This window comes from Arabidopsis thaliana, chromosome 5 (genome assembly GCF_000001735.4).
Source record: "Arabidopsis thaliana chromosome 5, partial sequence".
NCBI lineage: Eukaryota > Viridiplantae > Streptophyta > Magnoliopsida > Brassicales > Brassicaceae > Arabidopsis > Arabidopsis thaliana.
In genome coordinates this window covers 10,865,100-10,884,395 of record NC_003076.8, presented here as the reverse complement: position 1 = coordinate 10,884,395, position 19,296 = coordinate 10,865,100, and the positions used below count along the sequence as shown (strand labels likewise).

At 31.1% G+C, this 19,296-nt stretch overlaps 1 protein-coding gene and 2 pseudogenes across 4 annotated transcripts; 2 read left to right on the top strand and 1 right to left on the bottom strand.

The window, feature by feature from the left end:
* Positions 1–112: 112 nt before the first annotated feature.
* AT5G28860 lies at positions 113–944 on the top strand (annotated as a pseudogene; the record flags this gene model as incomplete). The annotated part of the gene is made up of 2 exons: positions 113–264; positions 545–944.
* A 1,966-nt stretch (positions 945–2,910) lies between these two features.
* AT5G28850 (Calcium-binding EF-hand family protein) lies at positions 2,911–7,608 on the top strand. Of its 2 annotated transcripts, NM_122768.2 has the most exons (12): positions 2,911–3,270; positions 4,121–4,348; positions 4,439–4,544; positions 4,627–4,726; positions 4,840–4,945; positions 5,037–5,127; positions 5,673–5,814; positions 5,906–6,053; positions 6,187–6,296; positions 6,381–6,537; positions 6,681–6,806; positions 6,893–7,608. In NM_122768.2, the coding sequence occupies exons 1-12, from the start codon at positions 3,118–3,120 to the stop codon at positions 7,034–7,036; spliced, it is 1,611 nt and encodes a 536-aa protein (NP_568509.1). In that variant the 5' UTR covers positions 2,911–3,117; the 3' UTR covers positions 7,037–7,608. The 2 variants fall into 2 exon arrangements, with proteins under 2 accessions (NP_568509.1, NP_851089.1); NM_180758.1 differs by having other exon boundaries at positions 2,952–3,270; positions 4,840–5,127; positions 6,893–7,581.
* Positions 7,609–11,714: 4,106 nt separating this feature from the next.
* On the bottom strand, positions 11,715–14,817 carry AT5G28845 (annotated as a pseudogene; the record flags this gene model as incomplete). Its single annotated transcript has 1 exon — positions 11,715–14,817.
* Positions 14,818–19,296: the final 4,479 nt, after the last annotated feature.

Sequence of the window (19,296 nt, the reverse complement as noted above, 5' to 3'; positions counted from 1 at the left end):
CCTTTTTAGAATAGGGAAAGTTCCTTCCCACTTCTATTTTGATTTTATAAATACTTCTCCAAGCGCCATCGTTTCTTCCATCGAATCTAAATCTTCTTCCTTTTACCGCATAATGGAGAGTTCCAGATCTTCTTTCTTTGTTAGCAAAAATGTCCCGACCTTTTCTAATGCTGAAGCAATCGAACGGGAAATGCCCTTTTCAACAATATCTGAGTCTCGTCGACTCTTCAGTTTTGAGAAGGTTCAGAGGAGAGGCATGAGGCGGTAGGATTCCTATCATGTGTTGAACGAAGGCACAAAGAGTATCGTGAATTACTCAGCTACTATGAAGATCATAAAGCCGAATTACTTCATAAATTGGATATGTTAGAATCTCATCCACAAAACTGGATTAAGAATGGTTTTCAAAGGTTGGCTCCCATGCCAGACATTAACCTGCCAACTGATGTGTTCAAGATGCTACTGTCACCTTGAAAGAGAGGAATCCTAGTATTATTGCAGATTGAGATTTTATTCCCAGAACGCCCTCACTGTTTTATCTCAGGCCGTCAACTTCTGATGCTGAAGTTACCGAATCTCAAAACTTGTCAACCAGGTATGAACCATCTATTTTATTCTTCTTGCTTTATCTTGATGTTTATTATCTCCGCCTTTCATTCTCGATCCAGGTCGGATTTATGCACCAGGATCAATTTCGTGAACTTCAGTATTTCCGAAATAAGAAGCGCAAGGTGGATTCCCGTCCGGAGGAACTTGAAGCCGAAGTCGCCAAAATAAGAGCTAAGCAGAAGAAAGTTACTGCTCGTCTGGATGAATTCAAACAGATGGTCAAAGCGTTGGAGATTCTGTCAGAGGATTGGGAGAAAGTCGACTTGCAGTTGGTATGGCCTATGCCAGATCGCCTTCTGAGGGATAACCATTCTGTTTCGAATCGGGCGATCTGATGTTTTCTGCTTTTTGAAATTTAATAAGATTAGATCAATTGTTTGATCGTTTTTTACTTTTTCCGAATAAATGCCTTTGTAATGGCAGCAAACTTTGTTTGATTTATTAATATCAATTTTATGACTTTCACATTTAAGTTTGTTAGATGACTTATAAGTTTCCTGCGAATCCTCGAGATCGGCTTTTGAGTAGATTGGTTTTCACCAGAAGTCATACTCAATTTTTTCTGTCAAAGTCCGAGTTAGATGTTAAGTGCGAGACTAAGCTTGGCTTTTATGATAAAAGTATTCGGTGTGTACTAGGCGCGAGACGTCTCTCGGCTTATGCCTAGTAGACCTATGTATAATTTGAAGAGGGAGTTGCGGGCTATGTAAAAAATAAGTGAGGCAGATTCACCATATTATTTGGGGAGCGAGATGTTGGGCTCAGCTTACTCCCCATAGAGCATCTGTTCGGTAGATCGCGAAATACAGGGTTTGGCTTATAGTTGATAAAACATCCAAAACGACTTGTTTCCGAATAAAGAGTTGATAAAACATAATAAACCTAAAAAAAATGTTAAAAATATCACTTAACAATTTCTCTCATTAATATCATTACTAGATGCCTAAGATTAATTTCATCGTTGGTACATCGGGATAATGTGGTATTACAGTGTATGACTTGCAAGTTTGTATATGAACTTTCTAAAATAAGATTTTCTTGTTGTGTTAAACATCTTCTATTACCTTTCGATTCTCTAGGGCTGGCAAGCATGACATGGCAGTCTCCCATATAGAGAATGATCATTTTTGTTGTCTTCCATAGCTAAATGACTACTATAGTTTTTCTTTTCCCTAGTTAATGTTGTTAATAAGGGGATAATTTTGCTAAATTTGGTAAAAGTACATGAATTATATATGATATGTGATTTAGTCAAGAAAAATTATGTGAACCTGATTAGATTTTACCATGTCTCAGGTTTTCAAGAATGCAATTTTTATTTCCATGGGCTAGTTGAAATAGTTACCTATAAAATATCTTATGACATAAATCGATCTAGATATGATCTACATACAATTAGAAAGCTTAAACGTGGAAACTTAATTGATGATATGCTTTATGGTGATCAAGAAGAAGATATCAACAAAGTGTTGAGATACTAACAAAAATAGTTTTTTTTTCTTGTTGTTATAAATATTGAGTCAGACTTTAAGTTACACGTATTTGCAAACTATAGTTTTGTGTCAGTTTTTTTGATATCAACACATTTCTATTTATTTGGCAACAAAATACTTTTCATAAGAGCATTTCTATGTCATATATTATAATTTATGTGATAAAGATAAAGATCACGATTTCCCGATTGACAAAGAAAACCTTATGAAATATGGAAAACATGATATGAAACACATCATATGTTTCTCATTCGTCAAGTATTTTTTATATGATATATAAAACTTTTTTTCTTTCTAGAATTCATGGCTCTTGTATAAGGTAGATTGTCTAACTCGTTACTCTAGATAGTATATTATATGAAATTTGTTTCGTAAATATTTTTCCTTAAGATTGGACTACCAATTATGAAGTAATATTTTAACTAATGTGTGGTTGACAAAATATAGAAAAAATCAAGAATTCAACCACATGTTGAGAAAAAAAACTTCTACTTCAAATACACTTACTTATTTTTATTATTTAGTCAACGAAATATTAATTTATTTATGGACATATTTTTTAAAATACCATAAAATTAATTTTTATTATAAAACATTATTAGTAGTTTATATTTTTTTGAAAGTACCACTAAAATATATTATTTTCTGAAAATACCACAAAATTACTTTTAAAGTTTTCAAAACTAGATCCTAAACTCTAAAAAATAAACCCTAAACCCCAAAAAACTTAACTCAAACCCAAACATTTAATAAATTATAAACCCTTAAAATCAACTTTTTCTGTTTCAAGTATTTTTTGGGTATCTCTCTAATTTATTTATTTATTTCAGATTGCTCAAAAGAATAAATAAATAAAAGAATTTGGCTGTCTCATTTCCTTGTTCGGAATCGGAGAAGAAGGAAGACTAGATTCGATGTGTTGGTGAAGAAGATCTCGACTTTGTTCAAAATTCCAATTTCGTTCGCCTCAAAGATCATTCTCTCATCTTCTCGACTTTGATGCGATTGATTAAATATGGTGGATACGGTTATTCCCGGAGATATGGCTTGTTTGGATGCAGATTTGTTGCAGCTTCAGGAAATGTCTTCCTTTGTTCTCAATTCTAAACCTGGATTCACTCAGAAGCTCTTCGACCAGTGGCTTTCTCTTCCCGAAGCTCAGCGACAGGTTTCTGCCTTTTGAATTGCCTTCACAATTCTTACACTCATGCTTCTTAGCTTACTCTCTGTTACTTGTAGATTCCTGTAAAGTTCGAATCTTTCTCTGATAGTGTTACAATGATGCCTTAGGTTGCTTAATTACTCTGTTGTGTTGAGGATTGGTGTAAAGTTTGAATCTTTCTTTGATAGTGTTAGTGAGTATTACAATGATGCCTTAGGTTGTTACTGAGATTTGGTTGCTTAATTACTCTCTGGTGTAAAGTTTGAATCTTTTTTTTTGTTTCTTTGATAGTGTTAGTGAGTATTACAATGATGCCTTAGGTGGTTACTGAGAATGGTGTAAAGTTCGAATCTTTCTTTGATAGTGTTAGTTAGATTGGTGTAAAGTTCGTATCTTTCTTTGATACTGTTGGTGAGTGTTACATTGATGCTTACGTTACTGTGATGAAGTTTGAATCTTTTTTGGATAGTGTGAGTTAAGACGCTTAGGTTACTGAGATTTGTTTCTGTTGAGGATTGGTGTAAAGTTCAGATCTTTGATAGTGTTAGTTATTACAATGATGCTTAGCTTACTCTGTGTGAGTTGTAGATTCGTGTAAAGTTCGAATCTTTCTTTCATAATCTTAATTACTCTCTGGCTTCTGTTGAGCATTGGTGTAAAGTTTGAATCTTTCTTTGATAGTGTTAGTGGGTGTTACAATGATGCTTAGGTTACTGAGATTTACTCTGTGGTGTTGAATCTTTCTTGGGTTGTGTGAGTTATGACAATGATGCCTTAGGAGGTTACTGAGGTTAATTACTCTATTCACTGGAATCTCTAGTCTAATCTTTTTCTCGTTTCCTAATCGGTTTTCTAGGTTGGATCATTGCTTAAGGATGCTGTAGCTGGAGCTCCTATCAATGTTACTGGAAGTGCATCGGGTTCTAATTCTGCCACTATACCATCTATGTTTCCTGCGGGAAGCGCTCCTCCTCTTTCACCAAGAAGTTGTGGTTCACCCCGTACAACCAAACAGAGAGCCCCTTCTAACTTAGGTTCTACTCTCAAAGTAGTCAACGAGCCTGTTAAAGAGCCTATACCTCAGGTTTCTTTTCCTCTTTTACTTCCTTCTTTATATATATAGAGTAATGGAATGGAGTTAACTCACTGATTTCTTAACTTGAAATGATTCTAGTTTTATTTCCAAAATGGTCGCCCTCCACCAAGCGAGATTAAAGAGCAATGTATGTTTAGAATCAATCACTTCTTTTATGGTCACATGGATGGCTTGCAGATACAAGGTTAGAAGTCAGTCATTTGTTTTCTACTATTTATATTTTAACTGTTTATTAACTTTTTTCTCCATTTTCAATCAATACTCAGAATTCAAGTTAGTCACCAGAGAAATCTGCAAGCTCCCATCTTTCTTCTCCACTTCCCTTTTCCGGAAGATCGATCTCAACAATACAGGTTTTGTTACTAGGTGTGTGCTGCTGCTTCTATGCTTTTTTTTTTGTATGGTGCTTCCTCTTCATGTCTGCATAGTTTACTGAAACACCACCCAGTATAACAGTTTTGTCGTGTTTGTTTCTACAGAGATGCATTTATTGATTTTTGGGTAAACGGGAACATGTTGATAATGGATACAACGACCCAAATCTTCAAGATCCTAAAGCAGAAAGATCAGAGTTTCATTGTTAAGGTAATTTTCTTTTGATTTGCATATTCAGTCAGTCATGAAAGCGAGTTTATACTCCAGATTCTATTCTTTTCTTTTCTTTTTTTCATGGCAGGATGATTTCAAACCACTACTTAAAGAACTGTTGGCGACGCATCCTGGCCTAGAGTTCCTGCAATCCACACCTGAATTCCAAGAAAGATATGGTTAGGTCTCAACTTCATTTACATTTCCTAATTTATCTAATGTATTCTTTTTCTGCTTGGTATTGCTTGAGTAATGGTGTTTAGTAATTGAGTTTGGTTGTACATTTTATTCTTCGAAGTATATGGTTAGCTACAGCCCTAGTTGAGAAGAATGAGTGAATAAGTTTGCCATTTTCGGTATGATGTACTTATCTAAATCTGTCGAATGGTTACCACATCAATAGTATTTCTAGTGAAATAAGATAATTTTGATAATTGATGCATCAAGATACACTAATAAATGTGGTATTACTCTGTATGGATTTGAAACATTTTATAAGATACGGTTTCTTTGTTGTGTTGTGTTGTGTTAGACATCATCTTATAACTTGCAAATCCATAAAGCTTTCAAGCACGGCATGAATCATCTTCTGTCTATGAATCCTGCAGATGAATCAATATTAGAGAAAAAAAAAAAATCTGGAGCTTGTTTATGAATCATGTATTTTGATGAAACAGCTGATGCTATGCTACATGCTGATACAATTTGCATTTTGATGAAACAGCTGAAACTGTCACCTACAGAATATTTTACTACATAAATAGATCTGGCAATGGTCGAATTACATTTAGGGAGCTTAAACGGGGAAACTTAATTGATGCTATGCTACATGCTGATGAAGAAGAAGATATTAACAAAGTGTTGAGGTACTGACAAAAACAAATTTGTGCTATTGTTGTATATATGGTATTGTTTCTGCTCATTTAACATGACTTTTCTACTTACTTTGGCAAATAGATACTTCTCATATGAGCATTTCTATGTCATATACTGCAAGTTCTGGGAGCTGGATACGGATCACGATTTCCTGATTGACAAAGAAAATCTTATGAGATATGGAAACCATGCTCTTACCTACCGGATTGTCGACAGAATATTCTCCCAGGTTCTGTCTAAAAAATCTTTCTACTTGAGGATTTTGTTTATATTGCTTCCATTTAAGAGTTCTGTCCTCGTTCAAAGTTATTATTACTCTTAAGAGGACTGTCATCATGGATAATGCATTGGTTTCTACTTAGGTTGCTAGGAAGTTCACTAGCAAAGTTGAAGGGAAGATGGGGTATGAAGACTTTGTCTATTTCATTCTTGCGGAAGAAGATAAATCGTCAGTGCCTAGCCTAGAATATTGGTAAGTTGTGATATAAGGGTCCGAAAGTTGCAGACAGATACGATTTTAAGTCTTTTTATCTGACACAAGTATACGTTGGACTAGGTTTAAGTGCATAGACTTGGATGCAAATGGGATTATAACGCGAAATGAGATGCAATTCTTTTATGAAGAGCAGTTGCATAGAATGGAGTGCATGGCGCAAGAGGCTGTTCTTTTCGAGGATATCTTATGTCAGATGATTGATATGATCGGACCTGAGGTTCAACAATATGTCTCTTGTTTTTTTCTTTCTATATTAAGGAAGATATATGACAGTCACAGAAGTAGTTTGGGTTCCCAGTTTTTCTTTCTGACTCTTGCGATTTTGTCTTGTGTTTGATTGTTTTTTATTTCCTTCCACAGAACGAAAGCCATATAACGCTGCATGACCTGAAAGGCTCAAAGCTCTCTGGAAACGTCTTCAACATCCTTTTTAATCTAAACAAATTTATGGCATTTGAAACCCGGGATCCGTTCCTCATTCGTCAGGTACTACTCCACGTTTGATATTCAACCTTGCTGTTTTCTTGACACAATGGGCCTCTTATAACATTTCAAATGTCAAACGAAAACAGGAGCGCGAGAACCCGACATTGACAGACTGGGACCGTTTTGCACATAGAGAGTATATTCGGCTATCAATGGAAGAAGATGTTGAAGATGCATCCAATGGAAGTGCTGAGGTTTGGGATGACTCGTCACTGGAGGCTCCCTTCTGAGTTCAAAGAGGTAGCAAGTCAACAAAAGAAAATCATAATCTCTAGAATGGATTTTATTTTTTAAAAAAGGAAACAAAAAAACTTAGAAGTTGAAGGTTATGGATATGTTGTTATTTCATCATATTAGTTAATCATGCAAAAGAGAAACAGAAAGTCCCTGAGAAGAATCTTTGGAGCTTTGTTGAGAAGGCAAGTGAAAAAACAAGGGAGAAGCCAGTAGTATCATACTTAGCTTGGAGTTGTTTTCTAACTTCTCTTCATTTTTAGCTGATTTTACAACTATATTGATTAATAATCGTCGTCGTTTAGCTCATCGCTTTACGGCTTCTTCATCTGTATTGCATTCACTTTGCTCCATCTCTGGGTTTTTTGTTTGTACTTTAGAGCTTTGTTACTCTCATGATCTTCAGTTGTTCAAAAATTGTGAAAATCAATGCCATAGTTACTTTATATGTTGGTTAGTTCTTGTTTTATAGGAATCCTAGGACATGAATCTTTTAGAGGTATTGTTTTTATGGATAAGAGAAAGCGCTAAGGATTTGTACTGCTTTAGCTTAATGTTTTATCAAATCGGCACAAAAAAAAACTGGTAACAATGGTAAGCACTAAGCAGTTACTAATCCGACCAATTCAAGTTTACTATTCTGATCACTAACCATGTATCGCAACAGTACAGGATGTACTAAAACCGGTATAATAAAATGAGCGTTTAATACCTAATACTTTTTGTTGAAATAAAAATATCTCATCTAATTATTTGTAGCTTCAAAATACTTCGTATATAAACTATTGGTGATATCAAATCCGGAAGCTAACAGCCGTTAACAAGGGATGAAGAAGAAAGAAGAAAAAAATCAAAAGAATTGCTAAGAGGAGTACTCGAACTCACGTCCTTTACCCCTATAAATTTAAGCAAACTTTAAAGGGGGTGTATTGAAAGTAAAATTTTAAGAAATTTGTGTATAATTTATAAATCATATGTTATTCAAACATGGATTTTAACAACTTTCGTGGCTAAGGAAGTAATGCCCAATTAAAATAGGTCCATCGATTCAACAACATTTTTTGTGCCACGAGAAATCGATTGGGGTTGTGATCCAACTAGCAGGATTTAATCAAAGAAATTGAAATACAATTTCAGACGAAAAACTTTAAATCAATCCCATAAAAATTTACATGATGTTTCCTTCAAAAACCCCAAAACTCAATGACATAAACTACACACATGAACATAAATGACATGATAGAAATAGAATAATAACTAATAATAGAATTATAAAAGAATAATAAATGTTTAAGAAAAGTTTCTTTACAAATCCTAAAACTAAGAACAACCTTCAAACAGAGAAAATCGCACACAAAAACTTTTCTCTGAGGCTGATAATGAAGGAGTATTTATATACAAAGGAAGAAAGCCCTACAATCTAAGAAAATGAAAAAAATTCAAAATGCCTATTGATCGGTTAGCTTTGTCTTCTGTACCAACCGATTACAAAAGCATACCGATTGATCATAGTTTTTATCACATATTCTTATCTCATTTCCATTCCAAAACTCTTCATTTTACTACAACAAGCGCAAAAACCTAAACAACATAAAAGTACCAAAAACTATCTTATTCTTACTAAAAAGGTTAAAGACTCCTGTTAAAGAAACTCTAAAAATCGATAAAATATGGATTAAAATAACCAAACACAATGAAAAGATTTTAAAATTTTATATAAAATTGTAAACATCAACATATTGTACTACAATTAAATACAAATATTTGAATATTTTGTTAAGATTTTAAATTATGATTCTCCTATATCCTCTTTGTTTGATTTTGTCTTTTAATTGTTTTGAATCATTATATAATACATAAAGTTAATAAAAATATAAGTTTTCAGCATATATTGTGATTCAAACGTTTGAAACGGGCGTATATTACTCAATTAATAAAAAAGTATACAACGTCTCACCTCGGCTGAAATATTCATACAATAATTTGGAGTAATATCAAAAATAAGATCAAAATAAATCCAAATATGAATGAACATGAAGTCTAACTTAACAAACATCCAAATTTAAAATTTTGTGTACGGTATAATTTGGTGTTAGTTGAACTTTTTAATTTTACCTAATATTATAAACTTTAAATTTTCTTATATTGCAACACCATATATATTTGATATTTTACAACAACAAATTTTGTCTCTTGATATATTGCAGGTTAAATCCTAATTTCATTATTGTAATTGATAGATATGATATTTTGGTACCTTTCATTTGTATCATTAGCTAACAAAATGGACCCATGATAAGAAATGGGAGAGGCGGAGAGCATCTAAAATAATATGCCAATTTAGATAACAAAAATCCTATATCAATATGATATTATATTCATATTTTAATTTATTTTTCTTATATTACAACACCATATATATTTGATATAATTTTAATACAAATATGGATCAACCCATATGATCTAACTAGCAGCTAAGATGAATTGTTTCACTATTAACTCCAAGACGTATATATATCTCTACTAGTATATAAGACCACGACGGCATTCAAATCTGCAAAACAACATTCCAAAATTTTTGATAACTTTTGTAGTCATTCATTCGAGAAAATATAGTTTCATAGAAATTTAGAATAAATTTCCATATCTGTTGTAAAAAATAAATCAAAATGCTTCCACAAATATGTTTTTAGTATAAACTAGAATTAAACCCGCGGTGTACCGCGGAGCTATTATGTTTTAAAAAATGTAAATTTATTTTTTAAAAGATTAATTGAAGATATATCATATTAATTTGTATTTTAAAATATAGATATCTATCCCTGTATTATTTAGTATATGATTACTATTATTTAGGTTTCAAATTTTGAAGTATAGATATGAAAACATATATTTTTTTAAGTAACAATATATGGTAGATTTTAAAATTTTGAATATTTTGTCTGCAGTATACCGCGGGTCAATTTTTTATAGCTAAATTTTTTAAATTTTAAGTTATATTTGTTTTGTTAATATTGTATGTTTTTGTGTTTAAGGTTGTATGATTGTATTTTGATTGTTAATTTTATGATTTCATCCGTGATATACCATTCTTTATTAATATTGATCAAAACCCGTCATCCTATATAAATCCGTCTATATTATCTCGTTAGCTAAATTATTAGTGTTATAAAATCCAAGAAAATAAATTATTATTGTTCTAATTCCAATAATTTAGGATCTCACCCGTGGTATACCGTTCCTTGAATGATTTAAAATTTATATTACTAATATAGATTTTAAATTTATCATATAAAGTATATGATTTCAAGTTTTGTGCTTTTAATTTAAATAAAAGAACGGTTTAAATGATGATAAATATAGTTTTTTTTCTTGTATGTGTATATGATTTTTTATGTGAATATTTTAATTATTATAAATTAGTATTTTTATTGCTATGCAAAATGTTGATATAAATATTTGCTATAAATCGGATTTATGCATATTTTGTGAAGTAAAATTCACGATTTTTTTAAAAAAGATATATGAAAATATTGTGTAGAGATTTTTAGAAACAAATTAGGCAAGATATAGTTTGGTTAATATATTTTTTAATTTTTTTTAACTAAATAATAAATGCCAGTGGCATGCATTGTAAATAAGTCCCAACTTCAGCATTTATTTCACAAAATGGCTGCAAAAATGTATATGTAGATTTACAAATCTTTTCAAATATTCTAATTACAGAATCAAAATCATGAAATTGCTTAGTTTTGAGTTTTTTTTTGTGCTTCCACAATTTTCCTTTTAAATTTACAAATAGGTTTACTATGAAATTTAAAATCATGAAATTCTTGAACTTTGATCTTTTTTTTTTTGTTCCACAAATATATATATATATATATACTAGATAATTAATGGTGCGGGATAAAAATGACAATAAAATAAATGCATTATAGTTTTAGTTACAAAAGTTATTATATAATTATTCTGAATCCAAAATCAGTTAGTGTATTTTGAATGTAAGAAAAAAAACTTATATTCCAAGCGGCGATTTTTCGTATCGAAATTAGTTTTACCTATAAAATAATTAAATACGACAATTTCTTTTCTAACTTAAATCACAAACTGATATGATCTTGGGTGACAAGATCCAGTCCCTTGAAGTCTCTTTGTATAGATTGTGATGAAGTGATGGTGATATGGTGAATGAATGGATCTGTGGGAAGTTGAAGGGTTGAAGATGGGATGATGATGAACTGAAAACAAACTGAAAATGGATGAAGTGAAACTTCCAAGAGTTGCGGAAAGACTCTTGAACTTTCGGGCTCAATCTTGCTAGGATATTACACACCAAAGCAATCACAAGTTGAAGAGATATTACACACCCTTCAGATCAAACAATTAGAAAGAGGTTTTGATAATAAAAAATTTGATAAGTCTTACAAAGGAGAAGAGAATAGAATATATAGAGAAGTAGAGGAGCCCTAGAGAAGAGAAAGAGTCATTCTAGAGAAATAAAAACACAAAAACGAAATTTGGATGTCTCCTTTGCTAATGGGCTTCAAAAACAACAATGGGCCATGAAAAGAGTGTGTGGGCTTGCCTCATTAAAAACCTCTCGTGGAAAACCCAATGGGACAAAACCAAGAGGAGGGAAAAAGAGTGCAAGTCACACACCTCCATTGTTGTTGCTTAAACGGCTTGAATCACAACCAACATGGTTGGACAAGCTTCTTGTTTAAGGCTGCCCTCAATCTTTTGTAGAAGTGTGGTGATAGCTTGATTTAGTAGCTTTGTCTTTGATCTTGTTATTGGACCTTCAAGAACATGCAATGCTTCATCCTTTTTAGCTCCAAGCTCTCCATCCTCAAGCTGCTTTCTTTCTCCAAACTCCTCGGGTTCAAGCTTCTCCTTAGCTCCATGATCCAAGCTTCCCATTATCACATCATCCTCTCCCACTTGAAAAGGATTTGACCTCAAATCTGTTTCATCTACAATAAAAGGAACAAGAACAGCAACATTAAAACTATTACTCACATTATACTTACCTTGCAAATCCAAAGAGTAGGCATTGTCGTTGATCCTCTTGAGAACTTTAAAAGGTCCATCCATCCGCGGCATAAGTTTAGACTTTCTCTCGTTAGGAAAACGTTCTTTTCGGAGGTGAATCCAAACCAAGTCTCCTTCGTTGAAGATAAGCTCCTTCCTGCTTTTATTTGCATGCTTAGCATATTGTTTGGTCTTCTCTTCAATGTTCTTTCGCGCCTGCTCATGAATCTGCTGCACTAAATCTGCTTTCTTGTTTCCATCCATGCTCACTCTTTCACTCAAAGGTAAAGGCATCAAATCCAAAGGAGTTATGGGATTGAACCCATAAACAATTTGAAAAGGCGAGAATTTAGTAGCAGAATGCACAGAATGATTATATGCAAACTCAACATGAGGTAAACAATCCTCCCAAGTCTTTAAATTCTTTTTTATCAATGCACGCAGGAGTGTAGACAAAGTCCTATTAACTACCTCAGTTTGTCCATCAGTTTGCGGGTGACAAGTAGTAGAGAATAACAACTTAGTTCCTAACTTAGACCAAAGCATTTTCCAAAAGTAACTAAGGAACTTAGTGTCTCTATCTAATACTATGGTTTTAGGCATTCCATGTAAGCGAACAACTTCCCTAAAGAACAGATTGGCTATATGCATGGCATCATCAGTTTTATGACATGGAATGAAGTGTGCCATTTTAGAAAATCTATCCACAACCACAAAAATGGAATCTTTACTTGTCCTAGTCCTTGGCAAACCTACTACAAAGTCCATAGAAATATCATTCCAAGGATGCAAAGAAATAGGAAGAGGAGTATACAAACCGTGGGGTTGTGACTTAGCCTTAGCTTGTTTACAGGTCGTGCACCTTTCACACATTCTCTCCACATCTCTCTTCATATGCGGCCAATGAAAGTGATCTTGCATAACCTTAAGAGTTTTTGAGACTCCAAAGTGTCCCATTAAGCCTCCACCATGTGCTTCCCTCCTTGACAATGCATCGGCAACTACATTGTCCTTACCTTTCTTGTATTTGATGACATAGGGAAACGTCTCAATGAATTCGACCCACCTAGCATGTCTTTTGTTAAGCTTTTGCTGTCCTTTGAGATGCTTTAGGGACTCATGATCGGTGTGAATGACGAACTCCTTAGGCCAAAGATAGTGTTGCCACGTTTGTAAAGCTCTCACCAAAGCATAAAGCTCTTTGTCATATGTAGGATAGTTGAGAGTAGCTCCTCCTAGCTTTTCACTGAAATAAGCTATTGGCTTCTTATCCTGCATTAAGACAGCACCAATTCCTACCCCGGAGGTATCACATTCGATTTCAAAAGTTTTAAGAAAATCAGGAATAGATAAAACAGGGGCATGAGTAAGCTTCTCTTTTAAGGCTTGGAATGCATCTTCTTGAGCTTGTTCCCACTTGAATCCCACGTTTTTCTTGATAACTTCGGTGAGTGGGGCTGCTAGAGTGCTAAAATCTCTCACGAACCTCTTATAGAAGCCGGCAAGTCCATGAAAACTCCTTACTTCTCCTATAGATTTTGGACTTGGCCATTCCCGAATTGCTATCACTTTCTCTTCATCAACCTTAACTCCATCTGTACTCACAACAAAACCTAAAAAGACAAGGTTATCCGTTCCAAAAGTACATTTCTTAAGATTGGCATAAAGCTTTTCCTTTCTAAGCACTTCTAAGACCATTTTTAGATGCTCAACATGCTCTCCTAGACTCTTGCTATAAACTAAGATGTCATCAAAGTAAACAACAACAAAATGTCCTATATAAGCTCTAAGAACATGATTCATTAGTCTCATGAATGTACTAGGTGCATTTGTCAGCCCGAATGGCATCACTAACCATTCATATAATCCTTGTTTAGTTTTAAATGCAGTTTTCCATTCATCACCTTCTTTCATCCTAATTTGATGATATCCACTTTTTAGATCAACTTTAGAAAAGATGGTAGAACCATGCAATTCGTCTAACATGTCATCTAATCTAGGTATAGGGTGTCGATACTTCACCGTGATATTGTTGATTGCTCTACAATCAACACACATACGCCAACTCCCATCCTTCTTAGGTACAAGCAACACTGGAACAGCACATGGACTCATACTTTCACGAATATGGCCTCTCTCCATTAGCTCATTCACTTGCTTTTCTAGTTCCTTGGTCTCCACGGGATTGGTCCTATAAGCTGGTCTGTTTGGCAAAGAAGCTCCTGGAACGAAGTCAATTTGGTGCTCAATGCCTCTAATGGGTGGTAAACCTTCTGGATTTTCCTCGGGAAAAACATCTTGATAGTCCTGCAAAAGAAACTTAATACTACTCGGCAAAGCCGGTTCCAAGGCTGTTATATTCAATAAGTTTTCTTTAAAGACAAACAAAAGATTAGGTTTAGTACTCCCCTTTGGTTTACTCTCGGAAGTTTTGGATTTAACAGCTTGAGATCCTTTTTCATGCTAAGCTGATCCAAGTAGACTTCATGAGGTGCCATAGGTGCCAAAACAGTTTTTCTTCCTCTAAATTCAAAGCTATGTCTATTGGTAAACCCATCATGTATCACTTTCCGATCAGACTGGCTTCTAAGGGCAGAATATCACATAAGATCTCATCCTCATACTTCCTAATGGCTAACGGCACTTGAACTTGTCTGGTAACAGCCATTTCTCCACTCTCATTTAGCCATTGCAGTTTATAAGGTCTAGGATGCGGAAACTCCTCTAAACCAAGTTTCTGGACCATAGTCTCACTTGCAACATTGGTACAGCTTCAACCATCTATAATCAAACTACACACTTTTCCCTTAATCAAACACCTTGTATGGAACAGATTCTCTCTTTGCGCTTGTTCTTCAACTTTGTTTAGCACACTTAAGACCCTCATAGTCACAAGTAGCTCTCCTTTAGGTGCTTCTTATCATCGGATTCTTCTGGTCTCACAAACACATATACATCTTTGTAAAAGAGTTGATGAAGATTTAAAAGATTAAATGGAAATTTGGATTGCCTTCATAATTTGAGAATTAATATATTATTGTTAAAATAATAGGCTCAATTAAGATTGTGTTTTGAGAATTAATTTCATAAATGTAGTTTGGATTTATGAACCTAGCAATATTTATATTTATTAAAGTTATATAAATATATTACAATATATTAATTTAATATATGCTTACATGTTCAAGAATATTATATCAGATAAAGTAATGCTATTTTCGTTTTCAAATTAATTAAATCAGTATATAACATATTTTGTATTTAAAGAAATATATATATATATATATTTATATATATATATATATATACTATTAATTGGTAAACATTTTGTGAACTACAACATTGTAAGGGTAGTTTAAAGAAAAATTCTTTCTAATGCCCTTTTCATGATGCCCCTTTTCAACTCTACCCTTTTATTTTATCCATATTTATTTCTACCATCTTTAAATTTTTAATGACCATTTTACCCTTATTTGGAAATTGTTTTAGGTTAACAAAATGAAATATTAATATTTTTCGCCTAAAATATTCTAAAACAAAATTTCCCGCCAAAACATTTCGAAAAAAAAATTCCCGCCAAAAATTTTCGAAAAATAATTTCCCGCCAAATTTTGTTTTCAAAAATAAATTTCCGACCAATTTTTTTTTTTTGGCGGGAAATAGATTTACAAGGTATTTTAAAAGAGTTTTCAAAGATTTACAAGGGATTTTAAAGGAGTTTTATAAGATTTACAAGGGATTTTAAAAGGGTGATTTACAAGTGATTTTAAAAGGGTTTTAAAAGGTTTACAAGGCATTTTAAAAGGGTTTTAAAAGATTTACAAGAGATTTTAAAGAGATTTTAAAGATTTACAAAGATCTTTTAAAGATTTTTAAAGGGTTTAAAATTTGTTTTAAAAGGATTTTAAAATATTTATAAGGGATTTTAAAAGGGTTTTACAATATTTACAATGGATGTTAAAGGGCTTTAAATGATTTACAAAGGATTTGTAAAGCTTTTTAAAGGGTTTAAAAGTGTTTTGAAAGATTTACAAGGGATTTTAAAACCTTTTAAAATTACTTGTAAATTTTTTAAAACCCTTTTAAAATCCCTTGTAAATCTTTAAAAACTCTTTTAAAATCTCTTGTAAATCTTGTAAAACCTTTTTAAAATCTCTTTTAAATCTTTCAAAACCCTTTTAAAATCCCATGTAAATCTATTTGCCGCCAAAAAATATTTACAAGGATTTTTAAAATCATTTTTTGGCTGAGGAAAAATCTGTTACGGAAAAAAAAATTGGCGGGAAATTGTTTTTTTGGCGGGAATTTTTTTTTATTTTTGGTGGGAAAAAAGTTTGGCGGAAACTTTTTTTTTGGCCGGAAAAACAAATTTTGGCGCCAAAAAATTGGCGGGAAAAGTTCAGTTTCCAATTACATGTTTCTATTAGATGATGGTAATTTGGTCATTTTATTCAAAGGAAAGGGTATTTTTAAAAATGGACAACATAAAAGGGTATTGTTGCAAAAGGGTAGTAAAAAAATAGTAGTTTTGCAAATCTCCCTAGTTTAAAACTAGGTAAATGAATTTTTGCATGAGTAATTTAGTAAATTAACAACTACTAAAATATAGAAATATCTTTAAAAATGCAAATATATTGTATGTTTAATTGAAAAATGCATATATGTAAACTAAATTATTTTCGTAAGATATTATTAGATATTTTCGAATATGGCAATCTAATAACAAATTATCATTTCGTTTAGATTTTAAAATCTTCCTTAACAAAACTATGCTAATTAAATCTCATTTGTATACATGACAAAAAAGATTTTTCAATTATGATTTTTCAGATATGAAAAAACATTTATTATATTTGTCGTATATAATCTAAACGAAATACTTCTATCATTTAAAATACAGCTTATTCAAAAACTTATTTTTTGGATTCTAAATATCTAGAAAATATTTCCAGGGTATATTAAAATATTTTAACATTTAATTAGAGTTTCAATGATATAAAGTTTTAGAATATATTTTTTTGTTTTTAAAAACGGGTAGTTTCATTATTTTAAATATATAATTAACCCAAATTTTTAATATATTTTTTAAAAAGAATTATAATAATTAATATATCTGATTGTTTTATTTAGAGCCAGATAAATTATTCAATTTCAAATCAAATAAATTATTTTATTTTGTATCAAATTGTTACAAGATTTTGGAATACACATTCTTCTAGAATTGATTATTTTCTTTTTGAAATAACATTAAAATAAATTTAAATACCAATGTTGTAATTTTAATGCAAATTTAAGGAACTATTGAATTTAGATCAAGATGACTAATTTAACTAATTACAAGCTATTTTTAAATTTACACAGTTTTTGCAATTAGTTCAAACTAATTCTCTAAATTTATTCACATTAAACTATCTCTTAGTTTTATGATATTGTTAAGATTTGTTTCTTGAAGTTAAGAAAGTTTATCAAATAAATTCAAATATATATATTTGATTAATTATATATTATATCAACAAGAGGATTTCTGGATTTGAGATAATATATCAAGTCGGTGTTTATTTATTTATATTAAATAGTAAATATAATTTTGTTTTCATATATGTGCACGTACACAAGAACAAATGTATGAGTATGACATATTATAGTTGATAGATCATTTATTTTTTCAATTTGTTTTCATGTTTTAATTTATGGTATGTTTACAAATTTTAACAAAGCATATGTTAATCCCCAAAAGTTACAGCTGTATCTGGTATTGTGTTTAAAGATAAGTAAAAATGAACTCGGAACATGATATTTAATGTAATATAACGAGAATAGGAATGACGAAAAAGGAACGACATAGAAGGAGCCAACACGGGATAAAAACATAGCTTTTAGATTACAACAAGTTACAATTTAAGCAAATTAACGTTTGCAATCAAATATGTAACATGTGTTTTCAATTTATACAGCATAAAAATGCTCAAAATAATAAATGTTATTATAGTATGCTTTATAATAGTTAAAATTTAAAAATAAACAAATGTAATTTAATATTTATGAACAAAATATTAAACAATAAGAAGAAAGAAGTCAATTAATTTTGTAATATTTTTATTATATCATATCATATAAAAATATACATGAATTATATTTGTGTTTGTCCCAAACAGGATATAGAGAATTTTTGCTTCCATCACGTTCTGTTTCTAATCGGAATACAAATTTTTTCTCATATTAGAAATGCATTCTCTTATGAGAAATAAATTGGAGAACGAGTAAGATATAATGGAACATGATAAAATTGAATGAGAATTACGCCTATCTCTAAATATTTATATTTCTCGCAAACGTATTTAATCATTTTAATGGTTTTATATACGGTTTGATAGTTTACAAGTTTAATAAAAATCTACCTGACCATTAACTCGAATCAGTTTGATCTCGGTTCGACCGTTTGATTGTTATGAACTTTAAAATACTACTAAAATCATTATTATTTCAAATATTTCAACCAACTAATATAGTTTAGGTTATATATATACTATAACTATATAAATAATTTTTAACATCAATCTAACTTATATTATATTTTAATTTAAGATTTTTTTTTCTAATTTACTCTTCAGTTTCAAACTCCAAAAATGGACTTATGGTTGCTCTTATGTCATAAACAAACATAAATAATATTTTATATTTTTATGTGTACATTATAATTATTCAATACAGTATATATCACTAAAATAACAAAATAATTATATATTTAATAAAAATTTATTACAACACATTTCTTAATATATGAAGATGTACTATTATTTGCAAATACAAAATATGTTAAATAGTGTTTTAGTTAATTAGAAAATAACAAAAATTAAAGTAATTTTTCTCAAAATAATAATTATTTAAAGATTAATTGCTTAATTATTTGAATTTTATAAGAATTTCCTTTTAATGTGTATTATATATATGTATGAATAAGACTAATTGAAAAATCTGTAATAATCTAGTAAAATTTGGACAATTATTTAAATGGATTAGAATCACAACATGACGGTTTCGTTAATAACACGCCAATATAAATATTTTATTAAAAAAACTTCTCAATTAATATATAGAATATACATATATTTATTATTTACAAATATTTTTATATATTGAAGCTAGAAAATAAAAAAATTATGAAATTGTTTGGTGCACCAATAAAGAAAATATTTAGTTTTTTTTTTTTTCTAAACTAAAACAT

Bases quoted from the DNA above. Each gene is read 5' to 3' on its own strand.
- AT5G28850 (NM_122768.2), top strand. From the start codon at position 3,118: ATGGTGGATACGGTTATTCCCGGAGATATGGCTTGTTTGGATGCAGAT. The intron at 4,727-4,839 runs GTGTGTGCTGCT...TTGTTTCTACAG, and splicing joins AATACAGGTTTTGTTACTAG to AGATGCATTTATTGATTTTT. The intron at 4,946-5,036 runs GTAATTTTCTTT...TTTTCATGGCAG, and splicing joins ATCAGAGTTTCATTGTTAAG to GATGATTTCAAACCACTACT.